Here is a 20,198-nt window from a genome sequence, read left to right on the forward strand (position 1 = left end):
TTACAGTTGCCCCTTTCTCTTAAATTAATATTTAATTCTGATAAGTGCCAAAACGGGGAATTAAACCTAAATACTTTTAATGTACACAGTTGTACTACAACATAATTGCCTTCATGTGTCATGAAAACACTAGCTACTAAAGTAATAGAAGGACAGTAACGAGAAGCCATTTTGTTTGTCTGCGGAAATGTGTAAATGTGTGTTTTTGAAGAAAGCCACAAAAGGGAATATTTGCCTTGTTAATACATTCAAAACTGACAATTTGTTAAATAGTCTTTCATTTCCTGTTTATACATGAACTAGCCAACTGTATGTTGCCTGCACAGAATATTGTCAGCGTTTGAATTGTTTCACATATTGTTCAGGTTTTCCAGCTATATGTTGGACGGAAGCGCCGCATGATGAGAGAATATGTATTGTGTAACTCACCTTGAAGCTGAAAGCACATCAAAATAGTTATTTTTCTCTCACACCGTCTCGGAGTGTGACCGTTCACAGCACACACTTTAACAGACTTTGAGAACAGATTTTTCTTTTGAGACTGTTTTAATATAGACTCAGATTTCATACGTCGGAGGGCTGCTACAAGGATATTTTACATACAGCGCAATCAGGCTGTTTTTACAAAATTCGGCATTGTGCGGTGGGTTGAGTCAGCGAGAGAAAATAGCAGCGTTAGTCATGTAAAGATGATGCCCACCTTGGAAGCTCGAATGCGTGTCATCATTCTCTTCCTGCTAATCGCTGTCCCACTTAACGCTTCCTCTGCGAGCGTCCCGGGCCCCACCAGAAACACACCAAATGGGCCTATCACCATAACCCCGACGCTCAACCCCAGATCTCAGGGTAGGGGGTTTCTGTACCCCCTTTCTAAAAATGGTGGGGGTATGCGAGGGAAGTTCATGAATCGTCGGCCAAAGCAGCCAGCTGGAGCGGCAGAAATGCCCCTCAGGCCACTGCCTCAGATAATGCTGCCAAAGAATGTAACGACTGATGCACTGAAGGCCCCTTTCGGAGCGGCGCAGGTAGCTCCGCCTCCTCGCAAACTGGTGGAAGTGGACGTGTGTCGGGGTTATTATGATGTCATGGGGCAGTATGACCTCACCTTTAACTGCTCCAAGGATGACTTCATCTACTGCTGCGGCACCTGCCATTATCGGTTTTGTTGTCCGGACCGCACTCGAAGGCTGGACCAGAACATCTGCCACAACTACCATTCCCCTGTGTGGGCCAATACGGCCCCCCCTGCAAGCAGACCCCCACCGCCTGCCCACCCGGACCTCAGCCGCATCGAACAAAGCAACAACACGGTCTACGTCATCGGCGGAGTCATCTCGTTTACAGTGGCAGTGGCAGTGGCCATTAAAGTGGCGTTCCACAAGGCATCACGGCAGCCTAGGAACAGAGAACTCGACATGCCCAGGTGAGAGTTCATGAGTCTTGATCAAAAAGGATGTTTGATCTACCTTAAATTGTGTTCTATTGACTAATCGTTCCTACATCCTTCCCTGTCAGGGCTCTTGTGGAAATGTTGCGTCACCAGTCGAGTCCAGTTCAAGAGGGAGAGAGAAACAACAGTGTAGCCTTGGGTACTGGAGGAGGAGAGGGAACTCTTGGACGACCCCCGAAAAATCACTATCCAACGCTACAGAGTAAAGATAACCGACGCGAGTGGCAAACTCCATAATCTCCATACATAGGGGAGATGCCCCCCTTAAAGGGTTAGTTCACCCAAAAATGAAAATTAGTCCATGTTTTACTCAGGGAGGGGTTCATTTCACCCCAGTGGTGCAAGATTGTCCCCTTTAATTACTGTCAATTTCGTGCTACCAATTAATGTTTCTATTCATTTCTCTTAATAATAAATTATAATACATTTTATTAATGATATATTAAATAGTAATACGATCTTAAACATGCTAAAATCATCTTGCTAAATTAAATACACTGTTCTTAAGTTCACCCAAAAATGAAAATTAGCCCACGTTTTACTCAAGGCATCCTAGGTGTATATGTCTTTCTTCTTTCAGATGAAACCAATCGGAGTTATATTAAAAATTGTCCTGGCTCTTTCAAGCTTTATAATGGCATGGGCGGGTGTTTTTGTTCAACAGTCCAAAAGTAGTCAAATAAAGCGCATCCATCCATATTAAAACACGCATCACACGGCTCTGGGGGGTGAATTTCCTTACCTTCCCTGTTTCCTTACTTTACCAAAGGAAAACCAGTCTCCTCTGGGCTTATATCGAAATTCTCTGACATTTTTCTTTACAAATCCTTGATTTGTGCTTCTAATTCTTGATCAGCATTTTGTTTTGTTCTCTCTCTGTCACGCTTCCGAGTTCATCACTAATCACCGGCGCTTACACTACGCATACGTCCTACGTCATCTGCAGGAACGGCTTCAGCCTTTGACAGTTAGCAGAAGTGAGAAAAACGTGTTTATATCGTTTTAAATATGGATATTTGTCTTATAAAAAGGCATCGACTTGCTAGAGGAGGCCTTTATTCACCCCCCGGAGCCGTGTGATGCGGGTTTTAATATAGTTGAGTGCACTTTATTTGACTTCTCTGTTATCTGTTGAAAAAAAAAACCCTGCCCACTGCCATTATAAAGCTTGAAAGAGCCAGGACAATTTTTAATATAACTCCGATTGGTTTCATCTGAAAGAAGAAAGACATATACACCTAGGATGCCTTGAGTAAAACGTGGGCTAATTTTCATTTTTGGGTGAACTTAAGAACAGTGTATTTAATTTAGCAAGATGATTTTAGCATGTTTAAGATCGTATTACTATTTAATATATCATTAATAAAATGTATTATAATTTATTATTAAGAGAAATGAATAGAAACATTAATTGGTAGCACGAAATTGACAGTAATTAAAGGGGACAATCTTGCACCACTGGGGTGAAATGAACCCCTCCCTTGGGCTATTTTTAAAAAGTTTTTTTTTATTTGTTTGTTGTTGAAAAAGGTAAAAATACTAAATTAAATATTCTATGTACATTTATGCATTCAAAGTAGTTAATAATTACATACAAATCAGATAACAGAATCCCTGTTGAAGAGATAGATCTGAATTACACTAGATACACAAATGTTAATGTGTAAATGAAAAGTCAAGATTAATCAGAGCATAACCATCCACTAAATGTACTGAGATTTATTATTATTAATGTCTATGGTCAAGAAGAAAATTAAAAGTCCATTATTTCCATATTCAATTTCCATAAGCTATAAAATTAAATGTCCATTATTAAAATCCATTAAAATCCATCAAGACTGATAAAAAAAATCCCATTAATTGCATGTCAACAGCTATAACTTGGAAAAAAAGTGTCCTGGGTCAAATATTCAAGAATATTAAATTGTTTTAAATGTGAACTAATGTTATCCTCATGGACCAGGTTGCAGTTGGCTGGTATTATTGCATTATGTCATACAGTGTTCCTTTCATGTTTCCATCTCCGCTCGAGCCTTGTGAACGGCCAACTGTATAAATTCAGGACAAGGAAGGAACACAGGGAAAAAGCAATAGCCAAATGATGAAAGGGCATTTGTGAATTATTTAGCACAGAGCTGTATATGATGGTATTAAAATGAACAGATGGTGTAACATTTTCAACACGTTGTGGAGCTAGAAAGAGCTTAATAGGGCAACATTTACAGTAGATTGATAAATGTACTTTGTGAATTCATACTAAATGTAATTTGTCACAAAGACATGAAGGCAGAAATCTCTAAAGCACACGTCTTTGTTCTGTTTCACAGTGGGGAATCTACAGCATAACTTCATCCACACCACAGGCTCCAGTCCCAAACATACAGCCACCATTGGTAGGTAAAGCCCACAGCTCTACAATTGTTTGTTCTGAGTTTGAAATGACCTCTATGTCCATCACTGTGTGTTTAAAGAGCGTGCACCACGCATGAACAACATGCAGATGGCCACCGGTGGCACATTGAAGCCCAGTAAACATACCAATGCCATGAAGCCCCAGCCGTCCTTCCATCACTCTCTACATAACCTGGCTCAGCTGCCGCCCTCGTATGAAGCTGCCATGAAGCCTGAGATCAACAGATACTCATCTCTCAAGCGTCTGGGTGAGTGCTTTATTGCCAGTAGAGAGGAAGATTCTAATCTTAAGGAAATTATGTTTTGTAGGAATGACATAAAAGGTTGGCTTGATTGCTTTCTTATTATAGCCCACATAATTTCAAAGGCATAAAGCAAATTTATAAGCAATAAGGAGAAATAGATGGACGAACATCAAAAACAGTGTGACATTTAGCACTGTTGTGTTTTGAAGGAGAAATTACCTGCTTGATGATGAGGACATTGAAAGCAGTGTTAGTGTTTCACTGGAATGCTTGGGAGATATAAATGTTTGTGAAGGTGATTTTAATGAGGGCAAACCATTGCAAAGCGCCCACAATCTTGTACAGACGTATACAGCCTTAAGGCTTCTCTCTCAGCTAGACATCAAACCTCCTGGGAAGTGTGAGTTACAGTTGGAGGGCAAGAAAGTTCTGCACAGGCGAAGGTTATACAGGCTGATACAACGACTCAAGACTTAATCAGCCAAAAGATGAAATGGCTCAGGGTTGAGGATAAAACAGGATTGTATTAATATTGCTATATTAATGAAATAAAGTGTTAAGCATTAATGAAATCAAGCATTATATTACAGTTTTTCTCAGTTGCTTTGGTGCATTTCTCAGATCAGAAATGAAATTATCAAAACTACTATCATCTAGTCACTTGTGCACGTCATAAAAGCAGTTTCTCATTCTTTTGAACAAGTTGCGATTGCTTTGGTACATTCATGCAATTGATTATGTACATGCTGTTGTCATGTTGCTCAGAATTTATTATATAGTTCTGTGTGCAATAGTCTTACCCCTCAGAACATCTAGTCATTAGTTTATCGTGTAAGTCATTAAATACAACATGGTTGATCTAGTTGTCATAAACTGTCACACATATTTTCTACACATTTCTATTAGTCTTTTTGTAAATTTGCCATGAATTGTACAGGTAAATCTTGACTTTCACTAATGAAGAGAATCTGGATCAACCAATGATAACTAGGTCTCTGAAATTCCTCGTAAAGTGCTGCATGCAAAAACAAAGTTCTGCCTAAGGGGTGTTTCCTGTGTTTGTCTGTCTAAATTTGTATTTCTGCCTTTGTGCCCATGTTTCTTTTTTTCTTTTCTATATCACAATGATGTGGTAAGGTTTTTTTTTTTTTTTGTCAGAACACTATAGTAAAAGTGTAACTGTGAATCCAGTCTCTTTCAATCAATATACCACATACAGTAATTTGTACTTTTGAAATGGATATATGGCATACATAAGTGCAGCCTTCTGCATTTTAATATAGTATGTCCTCCAAACAGTTGCCATAATTTACATCAGGTAATACTAACAGAGTGCACTGTAATATTGACAACATGACTAAGCATTTTGACTATCTTGTTTGTGAACAATGACACAAGGACTTTTCATTCTGATGGCACTGATATGTTCATTGACATAAATACTTTTGAGAGATGAACTAAAGATTTTGAGTAAGTTACGGGCTTTTGCAGGTAATACATCGTGCGGTGCTGTTTGTACGAATTGTTTTGAGAAATGCATACACTTCTTTGCAAATATTAAGGATTATTCGAGAAATGCACCAAAGCGACTGAGAAAAACTGTAATGAAATCAAGCGTTAAACATGTAGTCCAGAGTTGGAGGTTGAAGAATTTATATTAAGAGTTTAGTAAATTGTGATGAAAGTTTGATTGAATTTCTAGCTTGTAGCGCAAAGCTTGATGTGCATCCATATTTATTATATACACAGTATTGGTACCATATTGGTTATTGCCTGATATTAGAGATTATTTATTAAACGGTGTTAGCAATATGCTAATTTTCCATCTAGATAACATTTGCTATCATATAATAGGCTACTCACCTAAAGATATATTTAAAAACACAAATAATTTAATAACACCCCATTACATGTGATGCCTAAATTCACTTTTTTATTTTCCATTTTATTAACTTATTAACAAATTTTTGGTTTTAGTGTTTTATTGTTAATTTATTTAGTCCAGATTGTATAGAGTTGTAATGTCGGCCGTTAATTTTTATAGACAGACAGACAGACAGACAGACAGGAAAACAAAGTCTCCTTGGTATTGAACAGAATTTGGATTTGGTCATTTGTTGGTTAACCACCATACCATGAAAAATGAATTATCTTTTATAAATGTATTGCATTTTTCTAAAAAAATAAAAAATAATTTTCATAGTGGTCAGATTTTTAATATCTGCATCCCTAATTGGTTTATTCTTTTCTCACCCAATTTTCTGATCTTTTCAAACTATTTTTCCTCCACCTACAGAGAAAGGAGGATTGGAGGAATATTCAGGTTACTGTACCACCAAACGGAGGCCCAACAACGCCCCTCCCTCCTTTCATTCCTCCCAGCATCACCTTCCCTGGGGTGGCGACTACACGCTGGGGGGAAGAGGCACGCTTCCCAACCGTGCTACTCGTCCTCGAATACCTCATCCACAGTCTGCTCCAAGCCACACCCCGAATCCTTACCCTCTGGATCCACCGGAGTCAAAGCAAAACCACAACTACGATATGCTTTCCAAACCACCACGCCGCGTCAAATCCACTGACCAGCTCTTCGCCCTCGGTGACGGCAACACCTTGTCAAGGATGTCGAAGAACCAACAGCACCAGTACTACAAAGCTATGGCCACTTCATCAAAGAATTCCAATACGAACACCCTGAAGAAGTCCAAGGAGAGGCTGCTGATGTCCCCAGACCACCTAGAGGAGGAGGTAGACGGGGTTGAGTACAACGGAAGCAGGATGGGTATGGGAATGGTCGACTACACATCTGGAGGGGGAGGTGGAATGGTGCCCACCCTGCCCCGCGTTAGCCACCAGAAAGCTCAATCGCAGCAGAATGTTTGCGCCACGCCGTCGCTCGATCGTCACCACATGATCAAGATGAACTCGCACCCGACCTCCGGGCGAGAGCAGGAGCGCAATTCGGCGGCGATGTCAGGTCACCTGGGAGGAGGCGGGGTTGGAGGAGTGGGATGGGGCGACATGCCAGGAACCGGAGTTGTCATGGGAACAGGAACTCTTGGTGGACACAGTGCCAGGAGGCTTGCATTTGCAGCTAAAAGGCAAAATACCATTGAACAACTTCACTTCATCCCCGGTGGAGGGGGAAGTGGAGGAGGAGTGGCATCCAACCAAGGGGTTAGAACAGGAAGCAAGAATGAGGTTACTGTGTGAGCAAGAGGCTGGAGAGGGTAAAGAGGGAATGGAGAAGATGGGTGAGGGATAGACTGTGTGAAGAGCTGGAGGATGGTAGAGGGACTGTGGGAGAGAGAGAGAGTGGGCGGAAGAAGGAGAGAAATAACGAGAGAAGAGAGAAAAGGAGTAGGAGGATGGTAAAGGAATAAGAGAAGCAGATTTTGAAGTAGGGGGCCACGAAGTGGGAGAAACTCGACAGAGAGCGAAGTGGCACCATATTTTTACAGATATATATTGTATATAGTGGCAAATTCACAAGATAAGATTAGATAACAGTTATAAGCCAGGTTTGATAGAGCTTCAAAGTTGTCGTGCTTTTTATGTTCATGAAATTGCCGCTATAATTATGATCGAAGCTGCCATATACAACTATTTATTTGCGTACAGTTTGCCTATACACCTACTGCATAGAATATCAGTAGAGTGTAATATAAATTCCACATGATGTGACAGATGAACTGAGGCATTTTTCATATCTGTATGTCATGTTTTTATCCTCAGATATTTTACATTGTTATACATTACAGATATAGCTGCTATGGAGCCATTTATTTCAGAGAACGGCTTTCATCTTATAACTATGATGGAACTACTGGGAGACTAATATAATAATTAACATCTGCATAAGAGGAACCAGTTGAACATGAGTTGAGCGCTTATCCCAACTGATGAATTGTAAAGCTACTTACAGCTGGACAAATGTACATGCTGGATCTTATCTATTTTTAAACCCTAATCCACTTCAGCATAATGAGGAAGTGCGGCAGGGTTTTCACAACATATGTCAAAATGAATGAAGGTGGAACAATTTGAGGAGCATATCCATAAACTCTTAAGAGTCTGATGAACTCTTCTGAATACTGCGAGACAGAGAAAGCAAGCCTTACCATACCTTACCATTGTTTTGCCTGCATCGTATTCAGTGTGAATTTAACATGGAGGTGCCAAGTGAGTTTCTGTTTAATTTGTTTTTATTTATTTATTGGAATCCTGAAAATAGTACACAAGTTTTAAATTCTCAAGTCTGCCCTTCAGTACATAACTGGAGATCGCTTTGAACTATCGATGAAAGCCATTCTGGGACACAATTGGGCAGAAAAGCCCTGACGAAAACCAAGAGAAATGTCTGACAATCATCTTTTTTCTCCAATTAAAAAGACTCATTAATGATCAATGACCCTTTGTTTGGATTCTGAGCCACCACTTTCTACAATGTCCAAGTGCTGGGATTTGTAAGAGAGATTCACCATAAGGGACGCTGGACTACCAAAAGCACAAGAATAATACATTAGATTCCTGTAACGCTGGGTACTTACCCATCAGTGCTCCTCTTAGGTATACTGTGTAGACAAACGGTTCACCTTAAGCTATTAAATATGGATCTGAGACGAAGAAAACAACTCAAGAGTAAGGGCACTCATCAATATACGTATATGTTATGGTATTCTGGCATAACATTAGCGTGTAACATGGCAGTATCATTATCTCACTCAGGTGTGGGTTTACATTTGCATAAAGACGAAGCTCCTGGACTGCTTTTTGAATCTCCATGTTGAAGCCATGTGTATATGCTGTTAAAACTGAGACTCTACGAACAGTCTGAGGATACGGGCATGCCAAAACAGCTAACCTGTGTTTTGAATCTGCTGTTACCGAGATATGAACACAACAAGTCATACCTGATATCTTCATAACCAATAACGCTTATCAATATTAAGGGCTATACAACACACATGCGTTAGTGGTACAGATGTTACCCACAGCTTACTCATTATTCAGTGATAATAATCTCATTTACAAAAAGATATTAATGTAGTAAGTAAATATTACAATGAAAAATGTAAATGTGAGATTGTTCACAAACAAGCCAGATATAATTTACTGTATGGTTCTGGTCGCTGAGAAATAGCGCAGGTGTCAGGAACTCATTTTACCAATGAAAACTAATGAATTTACATTGTAAAACCACCAACTGGTCATTTTTTGTCATAGACTTTTTACCTCTTGGTTAATTTTCAGTGTAATGAAATTGAACGTTATAAGTTACGGACTATTTGAATATATATGCCTCCCAGTAAAAGTGTTAAGGAGTAGTTTATATCACATCAGCATTAGGAGAATCGGTGGTAACATTCATTTAACTTTTCACAGGAACTAGTGTGTATCTTAAAGAATTATGAATACAACTTAAAGACAATCTTCCTAACAGCTCTGTAATACATTGGTGTTTGTTATTGTCATTACTATGACAGTTAATATTATGGTTATTGGTGAAATTTCTTCTTGTTGTTATGGTTATATTATAATTATGATGGTGATTTTTTTCGTCTGTGGTTTTAGTGTTAACTTGTTTTAGATATCTTTCTCATGAAATTCTTTTGAAATTATGAGTAGAAAATAGAAGCACAAACTTTAAAGCCACTCATTGTTTGACAATTCTTCATGCATTCCTAATGATGAGGAGTGCCTTCGAAAATCTCTCCGTGTGATGTCACATAGTAATTGTTCTAAGCCTGCAAATGCCATTGCTTGTTGCAGAGACATCACAATGGGTTTATATAAATGATGTCATAGGATGTATGTTGTATGTATGTAACCGAATGTCTTCTTTTTAAGTGAAATTTCAACTTTTTAAAGTTTCTTTCAGGGACAATTAGAGCAGTTTAATCTATTTAGTATTTTCTTTGTCATAAAAAGTCTGTAGCAATGTCTGTTTTGTATCCACAAGCCATAATTATGAAAATGTTTATGGAATTTATTAACAAGGCATATTACTGTCGAAAATAACAAACATTGTATGTGCAAATAAAGCCCTGAAGCATTTTAAAAGGTTGGTAGCCTACAATGGGATGTGCATTGGTTGCAGGCAAGCAAATCAGGACAATGAAGACTGAAACGCTGGGAATAATGAGATCATGTCTTGAAATATTTAAGCACAGAAGCAGAATGAATGTTTGAATTCTCTCTACATGGAATTTTAAATCAAGCATTACCCAAATGTTTACATATATTTTACTATCATAACAAATAATAATAATAACAAAAATAATAATATATATATATATATATATATATATTGCATCCTTCCATACAGGTTAAATTTCACCTTTGTAAAATAAAGTTAACTGATGAAACTGTTGCCTCGAATGTCTGGTGACACACATAGAAGGAGGAGAGACAGAAAATGTAAATTATTCATGTCGGCATTTACTGTACAATGTTTACGATATTATCTTCCATGAAGCATCAGACTGGAAATAAGACTAGCAATTCCGAGGCAGCCATTTTGATAAGGACCAGCCTTTGAATTTGAGCTGTCAGTATGTAATAAAATGGCCACAATAAGAGCTTCTAAGATGCAAACATAATGCTAAATGAATCCTACAATAATTGAATAACACATCTAGTATATTACATCAGATTCATAGTCGCCGAGTTGTAATTCGGATTTACCTCAGAATTACCTATTGAGAGCTCGCTAACATGTCAAATTTGACTGCACAACAACAACACTTGGAAGCTAACCGCATATACAATACAGCTAAAAAGCAAACGAACCCTATCGTTATTAGTAACTCTATAATAAAAACGCTAATATTCGCAGTACACTACTTTCACACAAACACGGTCTCGACCACAAATAAAAAAAAAAACACGCATAACGGGCAGATAATGGAGTAGCCGGAAGTGTTCCAAGGTCCGGAAACGACCAATGTTAATATCTCACACGTCACTCATTCTTTCTAAAACACCAACATAGACCGTCCAAAATATCTTAGCCGACAAAAAAAAAGCAAACGCAAAATAAAAAGTCATCGGTCGTAATACAGTTTGATGCATTTTCCACAGGATATAAGTACGATAAGTGCATCTGTTCTACAGTATAAGAGACATTCGGTCTCATGCTATCGCAGCACGGTTGCAGTGGAAACAAGAGTCTGCTAACTACGTTAGCTGTAGCTAGAAGGCTAACCACTGGAAAACAGCGCAGAGCTGCTGGGGTACATGAACGAGGGGGGCAGGGTGGGAGAGAGTATAGCAGGCCCGGTTCATCTTGACCTGGCTAAAAGATGGATGCGTAGGTAAAAAGGCCTATTTTATTGTCTCGATTGTGGTTTCATTATGATTCATTTACTTGCACAATAAGAGAGATTTGCTCCTGCATTATCTGGCTTGCTGTTGTTAGGTCGCGCATCATGACGGCAAGCTAAGCTGTCCCTTTGCTGAATGTGTAGTATTAGCCAGCTGTTTTGCATGCTAACATGTTACACATAGCCCCAACGCTTAGAAGATTTCGCGACCATTAATACTTTGAAGAGCATTTTTAAAGCACTATTGAAAATCGAAGTGCATTTTCCCCATCGTAGACTGGGGAGATTTTTCCATTACTCCCCGGAGTCTGTCGAAATGGACATTTTCTTTTCTGTAGCGATACGCGATGCAATCGGAAGATGTAATAATTACATGAAATTCACCTCTAGCCCTGACGATTCACACCGCACTCGGCATCTTTTCAGCACAATGCCAACTGCTCAGAATGTAAGACAAAGTGATAGAAAACACTCGCGAAGTTTAAATATAAGAAAATTGTGTAAATATTTGAAAATGTGTGTTATCTTACTGTTTACATTCCGCTTATCGTCTGAGAACGTATTTCACACTACTTTTGTTTAGTATCGTGTTGTGATTGTAAAATGACATTCGTTAAATGCATAAGCGATATATCAGTTGAATGTGTCTGTTAATTTCTGTAATTTAGATGATGCTGATAGATAAGATGAACCAATGTTTTAAATGTATTAAACACGATGTAGTATTTCAGAGTGAATTGTTACAATAATAATGTTATAATTTTATATTTTAAGATCTATTGATCACTAAATAACAGATACTCAGTTTTTGTTATTGTTTTTGTAATTGTAAGTTATTTCATTTCGTTATTGTAGGTTATTTCATTTCTCTATTTAAGAATACAACTGAGCAAAAAGGGAATCATGGAAATGCCTTGAAATGTTCAAGTAATGCCTTTAAGATGTTCGTTTGAAGCACTTGGAACTTTTTCGGAGATGTGTCCATACTCGCATAATTATTCACACACACAAGTTACATTTTCTATGTATTAAAATAAACAAACATTCAAATGCTTGCTGTAATAAACAGTCTGTCTGTTGTTGTTGTTGTTTTTCTTTTTTTTTCTTTAAATCAAATTCTTTTGTTGTCTTTGGGGTTTTGATGGTTTATGTTTTTTTTTTTTAAAGAATTGTATAGAGTGTTTGTATAAATTCAATCATTTAACATGTTCCTCTTTTTTTCCTCTCGCAGTGAGAAGAGTGGCATCACAACATCACAGCCCCCAAGAATTATATTAAGAGGATTTTACTTCCAGCTATGGAAAAAAGAAAAATAAATTAATTGAAACTTGGAAACAGAGATGTAAGCCACTTTTGTCAGAGTGGATTAAGAATGAATAGATATTGAATGTAATGAAGCCAACCCATGGGATTTGGAGGGATCCATCCTACTGTAGGATGGTCATGAACTAAAAAATGTAACCAAGGAAGTGACATTTTTTCAATGAACTCAGACGACAGTAAGCACTTACAGTGCACTTCCCAAAATGTGAAAACATGATTGCATCTCATGCAGTTGTGGCATTCTTTTACCAGTCCATATGTCTTTGCACTCTTATGGAACATTCAGACTGAAATACTGATATCAAAGTTGAACTATCCAAAATAACTGATTTTATGGAATCCAATGTGAAGCCAAAAGGGAGTCAATTTTAGTCATCTCATAAGTGACAAATCCTATTGAAAAACGGCTTTTTTGCAGAGACTACAAATTCATGTTACAGTCAATACAAAATGTACTCGTCGACTACTTGCCTGAAGAGTGAGTATGTGGCTGCCCACTTTAAATGAAACAACACCAGTAGCATAAGGAAAATGTGAGGTAGCACTGTTTTTGAAATTGCTTTTTCTGACTACAACTTAGTAGAAAAGCATCATAGAAATATTGTTGCTGCTCAAAGGGCAAAAGGTGTTGCCACTGCGCACCATGTTTCAGTAACTGGGAGATGTTCCAGTTAGGAAAATACAATGTGGACATCATAGAGATGCTGAGTGGACACCAATCCCATCAATTCAAAGGTCTTGGATTAGAGCGACAACTTCAACACCAACAGCAAGTGCAGCTTCACCAACACCAGTTACAGCAGCAGCAAGGTGAGACATCTGGGTCAATTTTGTCTGGACTTGGCTTAGGCCCACTACAAGCATCTAGAGGCAGTGCCTTTACAGATTCTGCATCAATTTTTGCAAAAATGAGTGCACCTCCCCCACCTCTGCAACAACAATCCCTCTCTTCATCATCTCAAAGTTTGAGGAAATCCAGCAAAATGTCTGGAAGCAGTGGTGGAAGTCATGTGAGTGGATACCCCCAGTTTTTGCGCTCATTCCACCCAACTGAGACAACCCTTTCACAAGAGCAGTTACATTCAGGAGTAGGGCGATTTGATCATTTTGCCAGCAGTAGTGGAAGTGGAGGAACTGCAGGGGCAATTGGAGGACTGGTTTCATCTGTTCCACCACCCCCGTTGCATCCTAGTCTGTCAGTACCTCAGCCCTCCCCTGGTCCGTCGTCCTCCTCCCCATCTCCTTCAAGTTCTGTTTCAACTTCCAATAACCCTCCCAGCAGTAGTGCAGTAACTACCTTTAGTCATCAGCTGGCAGGATCTCAGTCTGACGCTCGAAGCCTACATCAACAGTTTAGCTGCATGTTAGCCGCAAATCAGTATTTTCTTTCTGGAGTACCAGCCAATTCCAGTCTAGAACAATTTTTAGTTCAGCAAGGCAGTCATAACCATCTTGGTCTTGGTCTGGGCCAAGCTGCAGGAGAAACAAGTTCAGCCCTTGCGCCACCCCCTGCTCTTCATTCTTCACACACTCATGGTCACTTAACTGCATTATCACAGCCTCAACAGCTACCATCACAACATCAGCAACTACCACCTCACACTTTGTCTCACCCTCACCCACATCCACACCATCCACTGCACTCCTCATCGCAACCTTCTTCGCTTGGAGGTTTTGACTTTCAAGGAATCCCAGTACTCTCCTCCAACCAGCTAGCATCTCTGATGCAGCAGGAAGCCGGTTTGCCACTTCCACTTCCTCTGCATCTTTCTTTATCAAAAGAGGATGGAAAGGGGGATAGTGCTGGAGGTGGTAGGAGAAAGAAAGCCATGGTTGGCTACCTGCCACAGAGAAAGTCTGAAAGCAGCAACAACAATAGCAGCAGCGGTCACAGCTCTACAAACCCCAACAGTAGCACTTCAGGGGGACTCAACCAGGAGAACACACCAGGCTTAGATGGAGGTGGGGGTGTTAGTTTGTCTGGTATTGGTGGGGACCCTTCTTCCCACCTAACCTCATTATCCTCTACTTCTGTTGTCTCATCATCTTCTTCTGCACCCTCTTCTACATCAGCATCAGTTTTGGTGACAAATGGCTCTAAAACAGACAGCCATGGTTCCATGCCACCTCAGTCTCAGCCTGAACAAGAACCCCTTTATCATTGCGGCGAGTGTGGCAAAACTTTCACACATCTCTCTAGTCTGCGCAGGCACCTACGTAGCCATGAATTAACTACAGCTGGCACAAGCGGCATGAGAAGTAGCATTATAAACCCAGTTCTGCATCCTTCTGATCCAAGTATTCCCCACTCTACTCAAGAGGATGCAGCCTCATCTTCGTGTGGCAGTCCTGACAAGACTTTTCATTGTTCTGAGTGTGGAAAATGTTTCAAGAAAAAGGGTCACCTACTTCAACATGGTGTCATCCACTCTGGTGCACGGCCCTATGCCTGCACTACTTGTAGTCGTGCTTTCAATCGTCGTGAGTCACTCACCCGCCATGAAAAAATACATGAAGAGAAACCTTTTCGCTGTCCAGCCTGTGGTCGTTGTTTTCGGGAAAGTACATCCCTTTTGAACCATGCAGCCTCGGGCACCTGTGGCAAGCCAGGCCGTACACCAAGACCTAAGCATGAAAGTAATATAGAAAGCAAGAGCAATAAAGCTGGGGGCTCCCAAGATGGAATAGCGACTAATGCTGCCGGTGAGTAACGTCTAGTGTAGTGCATATTTTTAGTAAACCCACTGAAAAGTCAAACATTTTTCATAGGCACTGTGAAATTTGTGTGCATAGCATTATTACTGTTTAGTCTGTTGTGCAGGTTCTTACCGGAGTGATGATTTCAGTGATGACTACAAGGACCAGCGCTCTCAAAGTAACTTGTATTCTGGAACAACAACATGTGGTGGTGGCAGCATGACAGGGACTGCACTTAGGAAGGCACCATTAGCTCCTACTCTGCATCCACACCCACAAAACCAAAGCCAGCAGCATCATCAACAGCCACATCTCCCACTTTCATCCCTGTTAGAGGATTCTGAAGATGATGTCACTAGCTCTGTCAACAGTGCCATTTCTGCTATCACTGCTGCAACTGCAAATTGTATGAGTGGTGATCTTGCCCATAGTGGAGGTAGAGGGGATGATCGAAGGGATATCATTGGTGGATTGCTTGGAGGTCTGGGTCTAGGACCTCTTGCCTCACCTAGTGGTCCGTTATCAACATCTGTCATGGAAAAGTCCTTTAGAGGAACTATTAACCCAAGTGCATTGGCCCTCAACCAGCAACCAAATCAGCAGACACCTGGTGGAAAGCCCAAGCGCCCTCGTAAGCCCCGCAAGAAGAAGGAACCTGGTGTGGTTGGTGTTGAGCCCCCTAAAAGAAGGCAGTCCTCTCACAGACCAGGAGGGACAGGTGGTGATGTTAGACCTTATTTGTGCAGCGTCTGTGGTCGAGGATTTGCAAGAAGAGAGACCTTGCGGAGGCATGACAGAATACACACTGGAGAAAAGCCTCACCATTGTAATGTGTGTGGCAAGTACTTCAGAGAGGCATTCCATCTTAGCAAGCACCACACAGTGCATTCTGGAGAGAAGAACTACAAATGTATCCTGTGTGGAAAGGACTTTGGATATGCGCAGAGCCTTAAAAGACATGGCAAGCTACACCAGAAAGGAGAAATGGAAGAAGTGGCAACCACGCCAGGTGTGGAAAACCTTAACCGCTATCCATCCTCTGGTGGCAGCTTGATTCAAGGAGGTCAAAGCGGCGGCTCTTCTTTCTATTCATATACTCAAGATGTCAAGCCACAGACATCAACCACTCAGCCCCCTCCTAGACTGTACACATGTGCGATATGCTGGAAATCGTTCCGCCATCACTTTCACTTGACGGCACATCACCAAACTGTTCATGAGGGTGGTGGAGAAAAGCTGTTTTCTTGTGAAGTGTGTGGTAAGGCATTTGCATACTCTAACAGCCTTACACGACACAGGCTTTCTCAACATGGCTTAACACGGACTGGCCAGCCAGTTGCTCAAAGGAGCACAGGGGAAGATAACAGTGTTGGTGTTACTATACCGGAAAGCGAAGCTGCTACAAATGCTTTGCTTCAGCTCGCACCACCTAGTGGCACACATCCTGAACAACATGGAGTTCTTCATAGCCAGCAGGCTCCTCCCCAAACACAAGCTGGCTACTCCCCTCTGTTCTATATACCCGATACCAATGCTGCACAGAATGCCTCCTCTTATTCTCATTCTCTGCCGTCAACTTCCTCAGGGCCTCTTCTTTGTAACCATCAGCAACAACACACTGGGATAAAGGGTGAACCCATTTATCACACTGGTCATGTGCATACTCTTGCTCCAAACATACCAGTGCATTCCCTCGCGTTGCCTCCATCAGAGCCACATCAGCACCACCACAATTCCCAGCAGCATTCAGCTGAGTTTCAATCTACACACCACCACACTTTTCAAAGCCAAGAGGAGTTGAGGAGACAGAAGAAAAAAAAAAAAAGACAGCAAGAGAGAGAGGAGATAGGCTACAAATGGACCCCGGCTGCAAAAGTAGAGAGAGAACAGGTGGAGGCCTCCCTTGGGGAAAAGCAGAGAAATGAGAGAAGAAAACTTGTTAAAAGAAAAAGGAGAGCAATTCACAGGACGCAACATAAAATTAAGAAGCGCATGGCTGTGCTCGTGAGAATCAGACGTGGAAGTGGAGGAAGTGCTGTGTATGAACTGGGCCTTCCAGGTGGACTGAAGCTTAACAGGCTTCGTTCTCTCAAAGTTCCTCTGAAACGAAAGTCCTGTCCCCTTTGCCTTGGTGCTACCTTCTCTCAACAGGTAGCCCTTAAAGTTCACATAGCAGCTAGACATTGTCCCAAAGTGAGAGGCCTTCAGCATCGTTTGAAATGTCCAGTTTGTGGAAAACAGTCTCGCAAGTTCCTCTCAGCTCTCATTCACAGAAGCTCCCATTTAGCCAACAGAGCATTTTCTTGTAAACATTGTCCCTGTCGTTTCTGGAATGCAATGCTCCTCACACGGCATAAGAAGGTGTGTCGTGGGACGTTGGCTAAGTTTCAACGAGATAGGGCTCTTTGTGTTAAATTAGTCATGGGATCGACATACAGGAGGTTTGAGTGTAAAGGGAACTCTTCATCCTTGCATATGGAATATAGTCACTAAGTTTTGCCATTAAACTCATTTTCATATGCACTTTTAGAAGAGAAGTGTTGCGATTTTCATGAGAAGAACTGAGATATCTGACTGGATACATCTTATGCTCATGTAGGCATTGACTTGTGTGTTATGAGAGCTTTTTCTTTTCACTCTCATTCATATTAAATTTCCTCTTGTAACTTGGACCCCTGAAAATGAACACCTTCAACAAACTCACAAATGTATCAAAGACATTTGTCTTAATGAAATGCTTAGCCTACCCATCTGTTCAATATCACACTTCTAAGAGGAAACTCTTGTTCATATTGAAATTATCCTTGGCTGGCAATAGATGAAGTTTCAGTGATTTGGCAAATATTGTATTGTGCCCTAACAGTAGGTTATTGCTCACCTCAACAGATGCTCTGTAGAATTATTCTGTCTCTGATATATATTGTGTTGTTGGTGTTCACTTAGAGCAAGTGTGGAGATGTGATTTTGTTAATGTAAAAAGTGCATTCAGTATCAGGAGAAAAAAGGGTCCTGCTAGGAAGATGAGTATTTTATTTTAAGGAATATATTACTGCATGTTGGACACTACTGTCCATGTGTTGAAAGGTCAGTGCCAGTGATGAGACTTTGGACTCTGATGGTTACATGACAAATCCAATTGAAAATGTATCTTAACTCTTAATAGAGGAACCATAAGAAATTAATGCATAATACATGCTGAGTAACAATTCTTAAAATCAATTGTGAGCCCTGTTTTGATTTATTTACTTCAAGAAAACTATACCACTAAGATGGTAATGCCAGCACTTAAACAGGAAAAATATGATTTTTCACAACCATAAAGGACAAAAAATGTAATACCCATAGAAGCCTTACCACATTTTATGGGTAATACAATGTAGCGTCTATGTATAGAGCTTACTGGAGAAATGGAAAGAAATATGTGTTCTGTAATGTAAATTGTGTCAATATTTTATTATGTTTTTTAAGCAAAAGTCAATCTTTTTATCATAGCTACACTTCAGGTAGTTGGAAGAGTGATTGTAAGAGTTATCACTTTAGATCCGGTCTTGATTAAGTGTACTAATGTGTGACACAGTCTGTCCACTTGCCAACTATGAACGTATCCGATGTACTTTTCTCACCTTTCATGTAGAGATCCCATACTACTTATAAGCCTCTTTTTCTTTAAAAGAAGAAAAGTAATAAGTATGTTTCTATCACTTTATTTACACATGGTAAGCTGGTTGTTGATGAAACCCAAGCATTTAATAAAATTGTAAAATGTTATATCCTCATTAATTCCATGTAAACATTTATTGTTACCTCAGTATTTAATATTTATCTGCATTTATATTAAAATATGGCAAATATGCATTTTGCATAAACATTTTTTTTCATGGTTTAATCAATTCCTGAAGTTGTTTTATTGTTACTTAACATTTATTATTTATTTATTGCTTCTGTTAAATCTTTGTCACAATGTTTAAATATTTATCATTACATTATTCTGTTGCTATAAGATCACCGTTTTACCATGCAGTGTGATCTTACTTTTTTTTGTAGATATCTTAAGGGAATAGTTGTCTAAATATATTTATATTTAAGGATATATAAGTATATATAAAGATTTTACATTCGTTACCAGACAGAAAGTGGCTTTTTAATTGGCAAATGTCATTTAGTATTGCTAATGAAAAAAAATCGATGTAGTCCAATTCTTATTTTGTAATGTATTGAGCGCCCTTCTTTCCATCATTTGACCAACATTGGTCAGTTTCTGTCTGAACATGATGATTTTTTTTTTTTTTTAGAATTATAGTTGAATAATAGGTGTTGAGGCTGTGAAACTGACTAAACAGAAGGTTTTAGAACATTTGAGAGTGCTATTTTCCATGTTGATCAGTTGGTGGCAGCAAGGATCCTACAATCTATGATATGAAGCTGGGAGCACAAATGTCACATGGATTTAAACGCCGATAGTGGGCGGAAAACAAGTACCCTGAGCCCTCGGGTGTGTGTGCTCACGAGGTAGACTTCAAATTAATGTGCGTCTAAGAGACGGGTTTTTGTTTATAGAAAAAAGCAAGGAAGAAAAGAATGTGCGGAAAAAAGGTCCTTAGCAGATAACATTCTGTTCTGTCTTTTGCATGTCAACCATGTCTTTGCATTCTCATTAATTCGTTTTATAATATCTTTGAAAGCAAATACAATAGTTTAAGTTGTGAAATCGTAAGACCTGCATTGAGCATCACAATACTTTGACAC

At 39.8% G+C, this 20,198-nt stretch overlaps 2 protein-coding genes across 4 annotated transcripts; both read left to right on the forward strand.

Annotated features, from left to right (window-relative positions):
- The first annotated feature begins 22 nt into the window (after positions 1–22).
- Positions 23–7,441, forward strand: LOC107692556 (protein shisa-7-like). Its single transcript, XM_016491644.1, has 5 exons — positions 23–1,423; positions 1,516–1,667; positions 3,778–3,843; positions 3,922–4,110; positions 6,404–7,441. The coding sequence occupies exons 1-5, from the start codon at positions 690–692 to the stop codon at positions 7,318–7,320; spliced, it is 2,058 nt and encodes a 685-aa protein (XP_016347130.1). The 5' UTR covers positions 23–689; the 3' UTR covers positions 7,321–7,441.
- A 3,617-nt stretch (positions 7,442–11,058) lies between these two features.
- LOC107692557 (uncharacterized) lies at positions 11,059–19,220 on the forward strand. Of its 3 annotated transcripts, none has more exons than XM_016491645.1 (3): positions 11,059–11,423; positions 12,664–15,458; positions 15,577–19,220. In XM_016491645.1, the coding sequence occupies exons 2-3, from the start codon at positions 13,418–13,420 to the stop codon at positions 17,943–17,945; spliced, it is 4,410 nt and encodes a 1,469-aa protein (XP_016347131.1). In that variant the 5' UTR covers positions 11,059–11,423; positions 12,664–13,417; the 3' UTR covers positions 17,946–19,220. The 3 variants fall into 3 exon arrangements, with proteins under 3 accessions (XP_016347131.1, XP_016347133.1, XP_016347132.1); XM_016491647.1 differs by having other exon boundaries at positions 11,059–11,419; XM_016491646.1 differs by lacking the exon at positions 11,059–11,423 and adding an exon at positions 11,629–11,880.
- Positions 19,221–20,198: the final 978 nt, after the last annotated feature.

This window comes from Sinocyclocheilus anshuiensis, unplaced genomic scaffold, assembly GCF_001515605.1.
Source record: "Sinocyclocheilus anshuiensis isolate Anshui unplaced genomic scaffold, SAMN03320099.WGS_v1.1 scaffold831, whole genome shotgun sequence".
Taxonomy (NCBI): Eukaryota; Metazoa; Chordata; class Actinopteri; order Cypriniformes; family Cyprinidae; genus Sinocyclocheilus; species Sinocyclocheilus anshuiensis.

Bases quoted from the DNA above. Each gene is read 5' to 3' on its own strand.
- LOC107692556 (XM_016491644.1), top strand. From the start codon at position 690: ATGATGCCCACCTTGGAAGCTCGAATGCGTGTCATCATTCTCTTCCTG. The intron at 1,424-1,515 runs GTGAGAGTTCAT...CTTCCCTGTCAG, and splicing joins AGAGAACTCGACATGCCCAG to GGCTCTTGTGGAAATGTTGC. The intron at 4,111-6,403 runs GTGAGTGCTTTA...CTCCACCTACAG, and splicing joins CTCATCTCTCAAGCGTCTGG to AGAAAGGAGGATTGGAGGAA.
- LOC107692557 (XM_016491645.1), top strand. From the start codon at position 13,418: ATGTTCCAGTTAGGAAAATACAATGTGGACATCATAGAGATGCTGAGT. The intron at 15,459-15,576 runs GTGAGTAACGTC...TCTGTTGTGCAG, and splicing joins AATAGCGACTAATGCTGCCG to GTTCTTACCGGAGTGATGAT.